The following is a 13,798-nucleotide window of genomic DNA, read 5'->3' as shown; positions in this document are numbered from 1 at the left end:
TAAGGTTGAACCAACTCAATCTCACGGCAATTCGTACATATTTTATGAGGTGGCTAATTCGAATGAATTCACACAAATGACCAACCCCAACCCGTCCCTAAACCAAATCACTGCAGTTTAGACAAATCGTATGAATTCGTAAGAGGTCGTACGGCTTAGCCACCTCGTAAAATACGTACAAATTGATTGTGAGGTAGTGTTGGATGAACCACTGTATTTAGTTGACTATTTTAATGATGTCTTTAATGAACCTTGAATGACGGTAATTATGTTGTTTTCTATGGGGGATAAAAAAAATTGGATTTCATCAAAAATATCTTAGTTTGTGTTCTGAAGATGAATGAAGGTCTTATGGTTGGGGAACGGCATGCGGGTGAGTAATTAATGACAGGAACTGAATTTTTGGGAAGTAACCCTTTAAGGTTCTTGTTAAATGCTGAATCAAAATGAATCATATTGCTGCTGATTTTGGTTCATCTTTGCAGGTTTAGTAAGACTAGCTGATTTTACTAATAAGTTATTGTACAATGAAAATGCCGTATACTTTAGTTTGGACTGCTTTCCAATCACTACAAAGGCCTTTTTCTTTATCGTTCATGCTGTATTGTGGTTTCTCATTTTGAATCAGCCAAAATGTGGCTTTCACTTGTTGTTTTGTCTCCAGTAGTCAGAATATTCCTGATGGCCTCCTCCCCTTTTACACTTTTTCATTTTTTGATTGTTTTAAGTAATCCGCTTTGAAATGATCTGTTAGGTGGGTGTAGTATAATTGCTTGGTGGTTCTTGGCTGGTTGTCATATTGAAGTATATGTGGCCCACGCTAAGCTTGGGTTAATTGGGGTCAAGGATGCTGATTTCTTACAGACAGAGATGGCACATTGGCCAGGGTAAGAAGATTATATTTGCAGTTTGACTAATTCAAAATATGGCTGCTTTCATAACGGCATTTCATAATGCAGAAAAAAGTGACCATATGGGAATAGGTATTAAAAATGAAAACAAAGAAAAATGGATGAAATTCAGTCAAATGATATGCATAAAAAGGATGGAGAGTAAAATAATACTAGTAATTATTAGGAATCATGAAAAAACTTATTGATAATTTTCTGTTGTTATTATTGTTATTTACTTGATGTAAGAACGTATTAAATTTTAAAGCATTTCTCAATTTGAAATTTTGTTAATTGAAGATAAATTAATATGAATTAAACTATGAATTAAATATTAATTAAAATACATCAGTTATTTAATTTATCCTTAATTTGGAAACATTTAAATTAATTTCAGTAGTGAAATATACTTGCAAGTGGTTTGTTGTGACAATCATCCCCTATAATATTCATAAATTCTGAGAAGATGGTAATTTTTAAGAAGGTCATATTCCAGCTACAAGCTCGCCAAATTGCTTGCCAGTGGACGGATGAAGTTTGTTAAGTTCAGGATAGAGGACCAGAGAAAGGGAGAGGGGTGGGGGGAGAGAAAATTAATTTATTTCACTCTGCCAGCCTGCCAGTTCTTGAAAGAACAGCTGAGGAGAGCAGGATTAAGGCAGCTGTGCTTAACGTAAGGGCTCATCTGTCAGATTGGGGCGGAGCGCATAGATCATTGATTAAAAAAAGCCATCTCCAAATCCAGAGCTTCACTGATACCGCCGTGCTTCCCCGGCTCTTCAGTGTGTGCGTGCATATGCATGACTGTCTGAGTGCCAGCAGAGAGACTCAGATACACAGCAGATTACGCACGTCAATTATACACTTAATCTGCTTCTGGAGGAGATTGTGGCCTACCCTCATTGATTAATTTGAAGTATTCCCGTTGACCTTGGCAGTTATCAGATCGACAAGATTGCACTTTACGGTGACGGTTAATGCGGTTTAATCGTTCCACTGCTGGATACTGCGAGGAACAAGTAGGGTTAGAGATACTGGAAAGCCAGGCGGGTTTTGATTGAGCTGCTGCTTGTTGCATTTCGCAGACCTGCAATACCACTTCACTGTCTGGGACACTTAACCACTTTGCAGGTCCGGCTGACCCAAGTGAACAGTTTAATCAACTTTAGCTAGCACGCAAACTTAATGCTGTGCATTCTATGGCCTAAGAAATACAGAAACAAAGTAGTGAAAACGAGGAAACTAGACAGTTTTAAAAAATGAGATCTACTAATTTCTTGATTTTTTTTTTATTTTTTTTTAATTACAATTGAAATACAACCAAACAAAAGCCAAAACATAAAACAATGTTGTGTTTTGTTTTGTTGGATTTTTTGTTTTCCTTTGCTTTGCTTTGTTTTATTTTATTTTATTTTTTGTTTGTTTGTTTGCCTTACTGTTTTGTTTGTTTTGACAAACAAACATGCAGAAAATTTTGAAATGTTATACACGTTTTCTTAGATATTTTATTTTTGTCCAGTTTTCCCCCTTCACTCCCTTTGTTTTGATTCTTGATTATGATATCCGGAACAACAACAATCAAAAATGTGTTTTTGTATTATGTATTTATGTGTTTTTATTCCAGCCTCCGATTGCATTTAGAAAATCATACGATATGGGAGGCGGATGCATTCTTTTTTGTTTTTCTCCCCACTTAATCCTTTTATTTTAGAGGTAAACCAATTGAAAAAGGAGCTTTAGATGAATAATCTGAACGCTAGTAGGTCAGTATGAAAAAAAAAAAAAAAAAAAAAAGACTAAAAGGGACCCAACAGGTCCTTTCACGGTTACTGTTCAAAACACATTAAAGGGGTTTGGCTCTTTTAGAATGCGGGGCAGATGTTAGCGGTTCAGGTTTCTGATAATTATGGAGGCCGAGGTGCTTTCTTTGTCGCTTACTGTGAACCGAGGCTAATTTAAATAAACCCGCGGCAACAATACTAACGGTTAGCGATTTTAGCAAAGTAAACGTACTGCAGCAGAAGTGTATTCGAGCGCCGTGGCTCTCGACTGGCTCTATTAGCCGTCTATTGGCTCTCTCTCCGTCTCTCGCTCTCCCCGTGACATATAAGTGAGGTATGGTGGCATTTGTTTGATTAACTTGTCTGACAAAAGTGACATCTGCTAGCGGGTTCATGTATACGAGAGGCTCAGCGCGGGTCCGCCTTTGTACATCTGTCAGCACAGAGGCAGGGGAAAAGGGTGAAAAGAAACAAATTGGTCCCAAAAAGCAGCCCATTCACCTTCTGCGCTCCCCCCTCCGCCCCCCTCCCACCCCTTAGCCATTCAGGTGCACCGCGGGGCTCTCAAGTGCTCGCTGGTTTATTCCATTTCGTTCCCCCCATTGAGGCCGAACCCCACAAGTGTTATGCTCCTCATTCCTGCTCGGCTCAATCCTCCCCTAAGCGTTCCTTTGTGAGCAGAATGGCTCACTTTGCCCTGGGACCAAACTCTCTCTCTCTATCTCTCCCCCGTTCCTTTTTTTATCCCTCACCCCTTTTTCTTCATTGTATGTTTACTCAATGACACGATCACAGGCTGTAATTCCCGCCGTTTAGTTCATCTCGACGAGCTCCTTCTTTCAGAGCTAGTTTTTCTAAAGAAGGGCTATGTTTGGACACTGTTGTGCACAAGCACCGGTTTCAATAGCAGAAATGCATTCTCTGCAATTATACTTTTTGATCGGCTGATTCGGCTGATCCCCTAAAAATCGCTCAACACACCATTCCGTTTTGTAGGGTATTCCTTCGTTCGCAAACAAAAAACGTATTAGAGACACTTAAAAAGTGTAGCAGAGCTTGCACAGAAACAGTAAGGGCTTGTTCCACTTAAGGATCCAGTGAGGCGTGCAAATCCAGAGCAGGGTTCTCTTTGTATCCACAACACAATCGTGAGCAGTTTGAAGCCCTTTTGCTTGCTGAGCCTGAAACTTTATTTTCAATCCCACCATTCAGAAGCACCTATTTCTGGAGAGAAAGAGCGAGAGATAGAGAGAGAGCGCACTAACACAGCAGCGCGTCGGAGGACCGCGTTTAGGGTCGCGTATTTCCTACACGACATTTTTTCCATGAAGTCGTGGGGTCCTACGGCGGAGAGATAGTGAGCGCCGGGAGGCGTGGGGTCACCGGTGTGAGTTACCATGGTAATTGAGTTCAGTCATCAATGGACCTCCTCTCAGGAGGGATGAGGCGAACAATAACGGGCCGGTGGTGGCCGTGAACAGCAAACAGGTAGGATTACCACAGGCTTTTGTCCTAAGTGCATAATGTCTTGTAGTCAGATTTAAAGACTCCTCAGTCCCCAGGGCCTCCCTCTCTGGCCCGGCAAGGTGCCCGATTCTTTTGCTTGGCCAGCGAGAAGGACGAGTGCCCTACGGCCTGCTGGCCTGAGAGAGAGAGATGGCTCTATTAAGCGCGGAAGATGCAAAGAGTACCACGAGAAAGGTTGGAGGTTCGATTTTTGTGTGTTTTTTGTTTGGGGTATTCTCCCGCTTTTTGAATCGCAAGAAACAGAGAGGACAGGGAGCACGGGGAGGCACCGTGGAGTCGCTCTCGTTCTGTTTTCATCTCCACCGGCCTGTCGCTTTGCATTAAGATCAGCGCTAGCAACCATCATCATTCCATCCCTACTGCTAATTGCAGACACAGCTGGGTCCCAGCAGGAGCGCTTCTCAAACAGCCTAGGCCTCTGAGAGCAGGCAGAGTGGCGCACACACATATTTGCAGAGCTACTACCACCAGCAAGGGCAGAAAGAGGCAGAGTCACAGGTTGCTTGTAATCCCCCATTACCCCCCACCGAGCCCCCGCCCCCTCCTCGGCATTCCTGCTTTTGTAAGAGTGTGTTTTTTTCTAATCCAAACTCAGCCCTTACCAGCTCTTTCTTCCTCCCAGTCCTCACGTAGGAGCCGCTAGCCCTCAGGTGCTTCAGGATTCGATAAAAGCGAGTCACGAGTGTGTGTGTGTGCGCGTCTGTGACGGGGGTGGATGGATGTGCAACCTTACACTGAATTCTGTTTGTTGCCCCCCTGCTAGGCGCTATGGCTTCCTGTAACATGTCAAAGACGAGAGTGTGAACGCAAGCTTAGGAGCGCGGCTTGTGCATGTGCGTGGTGTGGCAGGGGCAGGAGGTCGCTCAGCCTTTCAGCGCTCCCCGCTAGAGGTGTGGGGGCCCTGCAGATGTTCATGTGTGTTGTATCGGTAACCATAACATACGCGTCCAACACACATGGGCGTGAACACGCAGCCCTAGCGCTTTCCAATATCAGATGGAACTCGTTAGATGATCACAGATTTTTTTTTTCTCTCCCATATCCGCTTCTTTCATTATGCATTCAGAGTCATGATACTCCTGTTTTGGCTAGCAGCTATTGCCAGCTTCCCGCTGCTCAATATCCAAAAAGTGCCACAGTACATAATATGCTCTCGGAGAGTCTTCTGTTTCTCTGCTGACAGCAGAACAATGTCCCACTGCCAGCACTGTTCATTTCACAACCAAGACCATAGAGGACATGGTCATACTGGACGAGTCTCTCATGGTTTTTGAATGTTGAATTCGAAATATACGTCTTTGTCGGCCTTGTGTCATTTGATTTGGCGCTCACAGCGGGGACTATAAAGTGGAACGCACCCAAATTATTATCCCTTAACTGTCTGTCCCATTTTTGGAGCATAGACCCCAAAAAGACATTTCCATTTTAAAGTGTTATATATCATGACTTAAGTTTGGTCTCTTTTTAAAGAAGACACTTGATGTTAAAGGGTTAGTTCACCCAAAAATTAAAATTATCCCATAATTTACTCACCCTCAAGCCATCCTAGCTGTATATGACTATATTCTTTCTGATGAACACAATTGAAGTTATATTAAAAAAATATTCTGGCTCTTCCAAGCTTTATAATGGGAGTGAATAGTAACACATATTTTGAAGTAGGACTGCACGATTTATCGCACAATGCGAAAAATAACATTGAAATCGCCCTTAAACGCCATTCTTAGTGCAATTATGAAATCACAAAGGCTGCCTTTTTTTTTTTTTATGTGCAGCTTGTGAATGAAGTATGGCTCCAAATGCTAATCCATCTGAAAGAACTTCAAGTTTGAGTCACTTATAATGTACATTTGAAAAAGCAACACCCGTCAAACATCTTTCCAGACATGAGAAGCATTTATTAACATCTTGTCCAACAAAAGACAACATTTTTAACATGTTTTTACCCCAAACTCACTTCATAATGACAGTTTAGCATCCTTCTGTGAGATGATGTGGCTTCTTACACAGAATAATGCAGTCGTTTGTTTATTAGTCATATTTAATCTATCAAAGCATTTCAATCGTCTGTTTATTAGTATGATGCCCATTGAGATTTCCTGGAATGACGTGTGTTATCTACTTCTATGGCAGGACATATTTGGAATTTCTATGCAAGAGCGCCCTCTGGCTTTCAGATGAAGAAGCATCTACTACTGATCACAGAGCCGTACAGCTCTGACAAGCTGCGCATAAAATAAACGCAGCCTTTGCCAAATCAAGTGCGATAAAATTGCGATAAATCACGATTTATCGCAGCCCTATTTTGAAAAAAAAAAGCTCACCCATCCATATTAAAACTAATCTATACAGCTCTAGGGGGTTAATAAAGGCCTTCTGAAGCAAAGTGATGCATTTTTCCATATTTTTAACTTCATAGACTATAATCACTAGCTTCTGGTTACGTCCGTCCACACGTTCATGAGAGAGTCGAGTTCTGGCATATGACGTAAGATGTAGAAGTAGCGTAAACTTAGGTGAGAGTAGACGCCCCTTGCAGTTTAAACAAATAGGGCTGGGCAACAAACTGCAGCTCCTCCGTCATTTCTCTTTAAAATTTCTCATTGCAGACTTCTAATTTGTAACCAGTATTTTTTTTTTTTGCTCTATCCTCTGCGCTTCCGCGTTCGTCAATACGTCATGAGTCAGGTCAGAGTTTACTCTTCTGCCGGAATTGACTTGCATATGTATATAAGCCAGTGATTCTATTTTATAGTTAAAAATATGGATATTTTTCTTACAACAATGCATCACTTTGCTTCAAAAGGCCTTTATTAACCCCTTGGAGCCAAATGGATTACTTTTATGATGGATGGATGTTCTTTTTTGGGCTTCAAAATCTCAGTTACCCATTATAAAGCCTGGAATAGCCAGAATTTATTTTATTATTTTTTTTTGACTGAAAGAAAAAAGTCATATACACCTGGCTTGAGGGTGAGCAAATTATGGGATAATATTCATTTTTGGGTGAACAAACCCTTTAAGTTAACTGGTTTGCTGGTAATGCATTGGGGATAAAAATGAAAATTCTTTCATCATTTACATGTTATTCCAAACTTGTATGACCAACTGTCTTTTATGGAACACAAAAGAAGATATTTTGAAAAATGTTTCGTCTATACATTGAAAGTCAACAGGGTCCAGTGTTTTTTTGGACAAAACCAGTTTTCATTCTTCAAAACATTCTTCAAAATATTCAGAACATGACTTATTTTGTGCTCCATTGAAGAAATAAAGTCATAATGGTGAGTTAATGATGACAGATTTCTTTTTTTGGTGAAATATTCCTTTAAAATGGTAAAGGACGGAGAGGTCACACTATTATAGGAACAAATGTAGGAGATACAGAGTGAGCATGAGAGAAAGACTGAGTGTGAGAGAGAGCAGTTGCTCCAGGTCTGGCCTCCCTGTGGGGGTCCATCGCGGCCCGGCTGCCCGATCTTTCACAGGCACAGAGCACCAGCCCTCACAGAGCAACACCAAGCTCTGATTCACTGCAGGGACGAGCCGCTTAGTTTGAATCCTAAAACGCCCATTTGATTATTTGTACACACCTTAGCAGCATAATTTTACCAGCATGCCACTTAAACACCAATGAATTGCGCTTAAGTACCTTTCGATGTGTGTTCAACTGGTGGAATCAATGAAACGAATGGCTTAGCGAATTACGTAATGTTTACCACTTAAGTCTTTTGACAAGGCGAGAGCGCACTTCACCAGACTATCACCAGAAGAAGCGTAATGCTTTTCCATACCGTGAGTGTCAAATGGATTTTGAATGTAACTTCCAAAAAAAGTATTTGTGTTTTTGATAATTAACCAGCAAGATCGTTGTTGTTCAAACAGTGTCGTCCAAAAAACTGGTTGAAAAAACTGGTTCATCCAGTGGAGTCACATGATTTTCTTTAAACAAACAAACATTTATCCACCCTAATACTGTCAAGTGTGCTGCAGTTACCCAAGACCCATCCCCTGTGTCTCCGGCTCGATTTGCTCAGCTTCTAAACCGTTGAGACTCAGTCAGCTCAGATTATCATCAGACCAGCTCGATCATAACTAATCAATTAGACTTCAAACGAGATCCTCCCCACGGTCCAACATCTGCAGCCCAAAAGCTAAGTGCACTGGCTATTTAGGAGGTGCTTTGAGTTCAGTGAGTTTCGGTGAGTAGAAATGGAGAGCAAAGCGCAGAGACTAAGAGAGAGGAAGACTGGTAAAAATAAGACCCAGAGCCACGGTTACATTAGCGAGCTCATTGTGACTGCGGTAAAGACAACATGTCCTCTGGGAATGATGGATGTTTCTCCCTCAATGTGACAGAAAGTGCCACAGTTTGAAGTGCAGGCTACGGGCAGGATTGTGGCTGGCTTAACATGGGCAACATCTCTCATGATCAGTGTCCAAAAGCAGAACAGGAGACAGCTGATGGGATCCGAAACTGTCAATTAGGAGTTCCTGGGTGGAGCTGTGGAGACAGGGAGAGGTCTGGGTGAGGATCATGACTGTGACAGAAGGACTTCCTCCAAGGCAGAGCTCGTTGGGTCCTCTTTTTTTTTGTCACCATTTTCCTCTCAGTGCCTCTTAAAGCTCTATTCTACCAGTCATATCCATCTACATGTGGAAGTAGTATACTTGAGTAATATACCAATACTCAGTAGTATACTAAATTCCTGTATATATCCTATATATACACACTGCTGGTCAAAAATTTGGACTAATTACGATTTTTTTATAATCATAATTTTAAAGTCTTTCTGAAAGAAGTCTCTTATGCTCATCAAGGCTGCTTTTATTTATTTAAAAATACAGTAATATCTCTAAAATTATAAAATATTATTACAAATTTAAATAACTGTTTTCTATTTGAATATATTTTAAAATGTAATTTATTCCTGTGATGCAAAGCAGAATTTTTAGCAGCAATTACTCCAGTCGTCAGTGTCACATGATCCTTCAGAAATCATTTTAATATGCTGATTTGGTGCTCAGTAAATGTATTATTATTATTACTATTATTAATATTATTAATGTTGTAAACAGTTGAGCTGCTTAATATTTTTGTGGAAACTGATGCATTTTTTTCAGGATTCTTTAATAAATAGAAATTTCAAAATAACAGCATTTATTTGAAGTATAAATGTTTTGTAACATTATAAATGTCTTTACTGTCACTTTTGATCTATTTCATGTGTCCTCATTGAATAAAAGTTTTTTTTTTTTTAATGTTACTTACCAAACTTTTGAATGTAGTATATCATATATATATAGAGAGAGAGAGAGAGAGAGAGAGAGAGAGAGAGAGCAGCAAAAACTGTTTTCAACATTGATGATAATAAGAAATGTTTCTTGAGTATCAAATCAGCATATTAGAATGATTTCTGAAGGTCATGTGACACTGAAGACTAGAGTAATGATGCTGGAAATTTGGCTTTGCATCACAGGAATAAATTACATTTTAAAATATATTCAAACAGAAAGCAGTTATTTTAAATTTTAATAATATTTCACAATATTACAGTTTTATTTTATTTTTATCAAATAAATATAGCCTTGGAGAGCGTAAGAGACTTTAATTTTTTTTATCGTAATTATTCCATACTTTTGACCGGTCGTGTGTATATATATATATATATATATATATATATATATATATATATATATATATAAGCATTCACTAATACTGTAGGCTGTCAGTCTGATTGGTGAAAAAATTGTACTAGTTCAGGTTGGTGAGTATTTTTAGATCTTGTACTAAAAGGATTTTCATTCACATAATCTTTCTCCCTTGATACAATCTACTGCCTACACTTTGGCTTTGTGTTGTGTTGTGTTTTTGTAGATGTGTATTCATATATGTTTGTGTGTGGCAGCATTTATATGTGTGTCTGTCTTTGCTGGAGAACAATGTATTTGTATTTCAGCAATGGTACACCAGCACAATGAATCTCCTGGGCACCTGGCTGACAGACCGTATGGACCTGCAGCTGCATGTATATCAGCTGAAAATCCTCATCAGAATTGTAAAGGTAAAAACTACAGCATCATTGGACACTAAAGCGTGTATAGGTGGGCATGTGAATTAAATGCAGAAGTTATAGATTCAAAACTGCCCAAATATGTGCAGGAAGTAATCATAGCAGAATATTTGCACCAAATGTACTTGTAAATGCATGTTATAAAAATATGCACATATCGACCAATCAGAGTCAGACTACAGAGGTGGATGAGCCAAGTGAAGGCGGTCTTCCTCTTCAGCCTCCGCTTGTGATTGATTTTTCAGCAAGATCAACAGGATTTCGTAGTATGGGATTGCACATTTATTTTTGTGCATTCATATGGTGCGTGTGTGTCTCACAGACATGGTTTTCTTGTTGGACAAAGTGAAGGAAGGAACTAGATCAGACATTAATTTTGTATCCAGCACAGATTTGTTTGTTGTACTGGATGAAGATCTCATTGTTATGGTTTTCCTCATCTGCAGTACCCAACAGCACCAGAATAGCAACTGCGAAAAGGCCAAAAAAAATGGTATAAAAAAGGCTGTTTTTGTAATATATGAAATATGATTATCAAAAGACAAGCTGCTGTCTAATATAACACCCAGGTCTTTAACTGGAGAGGATGAAGTAACAGCACATCCTACAAGATGCAAATTGTATTCTAAGAGATTCCGTGTACAGGTTTTTGGTCCAATAAGTAATACCTCAGTCTTATCCGAATTTAATAGAAGGAAATTACTGATCATCCAATATTTTATATCTTTAACATTATGTCAACATGGATCATTTAGAGATTTTATCTGCTTGTAATGAAATGTATAACTGAGTATCATCAGCATAACAGTGGAAACTAAATTCCATGTTTTCTAATATTACCAAGAGGCAGCATGTATATTGAAAATAGCAGAGGGCCTAAAACAGACCCCTGCAGCACTCCATAATTTACTGATGTTAATTCCCCATTTAAATAAACAAAATGGTAACAGTCAGATAGGTCTAAACCAGGAAGGAAAACCACTTACACTTACCTCAGGTTGTTTTTGAAGAACAGAAGGTCCATGCTGTTCTCTGCTCTTCAACCAAACTCTTTGCCATGCCCTTCTTTTCTTTTTGTTTTTATTCCTTCGCAAGCTATTGCTGCCACAAAGAAAGCAATCTCTTCCTCTGACTCCATGTTTTTGGTGAGGAACTTCATGCAATTGCATGAAGGTCATAAAAGCGTGTTGTATATCACTGCATCTGTACGATTTTCAGATCACTTGTGATGTGTGCGTGGACATATGATGTTTCTGACCATCAGAATTCGCACCGTGTACGCCCGCCTTAAGTCATGTCATGGAAGGCATAAATTAGAGATTTAAAATGGGTCAATAATTTGCCAATTCATTTGGATCTAGTTGTGGTTTCTTAAAGGGTTATTTCACCCAAAAATGAAAATTCTGTCATTTATTACTCACCCTCATGCCGTTCCACACCTGTAAGACCTTCGTTAATCTTCGGAACGCAAATTAAGATATTTTTGTTGAAATCCGATGACTCAGTGAGGCCTGCATAGGGAGCAATGAAATTTCCTCTCTCAAGATCCATAACGGTACTGAAAGCATATTTAAATCCGTTCATGTGAGTACAGTGGTTCAATATTAATATTATAAAGTGACAAGAATATTTTTGGTGCTCCAAAAAAAAAAAAAAAAAAAAAAACGACTTATATAGTGATGGCCGATTTCAAAACACTGCTTCAGGAAGCTTCAGAGCATTATGAACCTTTTTTGCGAATCAGCAATTCGGAGCGCCAAAGTCACGTGATTTCAGCAGTTTGGTGGTTTGACACGTGATCCGAATCATGATTCGTTATGCTGATTCATTATGCTTTCTGAAGCAGTGTTTTGAAATCGGTCATCATTAAATAAGTCATTATTTTGTTTTTTGACCAAAAATATTCTCGTCATTTTATAATATTAATATTGAACCACTGTACTCACATGAACTGATTTAAACCTGTTTTTAGTACCTTAATTGATCTTGAGAGAGGAAATGTCAAATTAAATATTTTAATTTGTGTTCCGAAGATTAACAAATGTTTTACTGGTGTGGAACGGCCTGAGGGTGAGTAATAAATGACATTATTTTTATTTTTGGGTGAACTAACCCTTTAATGAGAGGTTTAATGGCTGCCAGCTTAAACGGTCTTGGGACATGACCTAGAGACAAGTTAAAGGCACAATATGTAAGATTTTTGCATCAAAAATATCTAAAAAACACTTTTTATATTTTTACACTTTTAGCACAATTTTATATATTTTGTTTAATTATGTACTTACATTATCCCAAATGTTTCCAATGTTTAAAAACAGAGAAATTCACAAAGAAGAAGGGAAGAAGGAGGTGGACATTAAACGCACCTTTAATTATATAAAAATGCAAAATGAAAAGCCGACATATAGGCATAATAAAAACAGCAACGTAAAATGTCCCAGGCTTTCAGCCCCACCCTGCTTCGTACCACGGTAACGTTAATAAAACTTTAGCTCACCCATGAACCCCATCGGATTGCTTTCCATCGGCTGGCTGTGAAGGTGAAGACGACAACTCCCATGATTCCATGCTCATTGCACAGCATCATCAAGCTACTTCTTTGTTTTAAATAAGTGACCTCTAGTGGTGAAAATTACATTTTGTGCTTTTAGTAATATTGAGAAGAGGCTCTTGTGTTACATGTAAAAACTTTTCATGCTTATATAACTAACAATGAAAGGAAAAGTTAGCTAGATCCACTTTGTTTCTCCATAACGATTGCCACAATCCTGTCTGTTTTTGCAGAAAAAGTATCGTGATTTCCGACTACAAGGCGTATTGGACTCTACTTTGAACAGCAAGATGTATGAGACAGTGAGAAACAGGCTGATTCTAGAAGAGGCTACAGCATCTGTAAGAGAGGGGGGGATGCAAGGCATATCCATGAAGGACAGCGATGAGGAAAATGACTAGATCCTGCTGGAGACAATTAGGTGTGGACAATTCGGCCTAAAAAGATGCATGTACACCACTGTCCATCACTCGTACATGTATGGATGTTATTAACGTCATGGACTGTGACAAACAAGGGACCAATTAAATCAAAATGAATCTCTATTCAAATGAGAAAAACAAAAGCGTATATAAACCTAAACATAAAATTAATTGATGTTTTTTTTGGGGGGGGGAGGGGGAGTAAGCAAAAATGTCTCAAATTCATTCCTAAATGTTTCTAAGCAATATGGAGTACCATTTGTAAACAATGTTGTGTGAGATGGTAAGGAATAATGCTCGTCGTGTCCCTGTTCAATGCAAATCCATATGGCGCTTCTTCAACGTATTGTAAATACATTAATGTTACATAACTGTGCAAAGACCTCTTGTTTCTTTTGGAGTGTAGGCCAACTGACATGATTGTATTAACTTGTTCAGATGTTTATATATTCAGCTCACTTCAATGACAAGTCACATCCAAAATTGTTTTGAGACCTTTTTTTAACAAGTTAGGTAAGATGATATGTTTGTAGCTGTATTTTAGAGATGCAAT

The 13,798-nt window shown here is 39.0% G+C and overlaps 1 protein-coding gene across 1 annotated transcript in view; it reads left to right on the top strand.

The window, feature by feature from the left end:
• Nucleotides 1-13,527, top strand: part of cadpsa (Ca2+-dependent activator protein for secretion a) — a 161,661-nt gene extending 148,134 nt beyond the window's left edge. Inside the window, exons 30-31 of the mRNA XM_067387336.1 lie at nucleotides 10,159-10,263; nucleotides 13,057-13,527. Of these exons, the coding sequence (XP_067243437.1) occupies nucleotides 10,159-10,263; nucleotides 13,057-13,224 (273 nt within the window). The 3' untranslated portion in view covers nucleotides 13,225-13,527. The remainder of the gene's footprint in view (nucleotides 1-10,158; nucleotides 10,264-13,056) is intronic.
• The last annotated feature ends 271 nt before the right edge of the window (nucleotides 13,528-13,798 follow it).

Source organism: Chanodichthys erythropterus, chromosome 6, assembly GCF_024489055.1.
Source record: "Chanodichthys erythropterus isolate Z2021 chromosome 6, ASM2448905v1, whole genome shotgun sequence".
Taxonomy (NCBI): domain Eukaryota; kingdom Metazoa; phylum Chordata; class Actinopteri; order Cypriniformes; family Xenocyprididae; genus Chanodichthys; species Chanodichthys erythropterus.
This window is presented reverse-complemented; position numbering and strand designations above follow the sequence as displayed.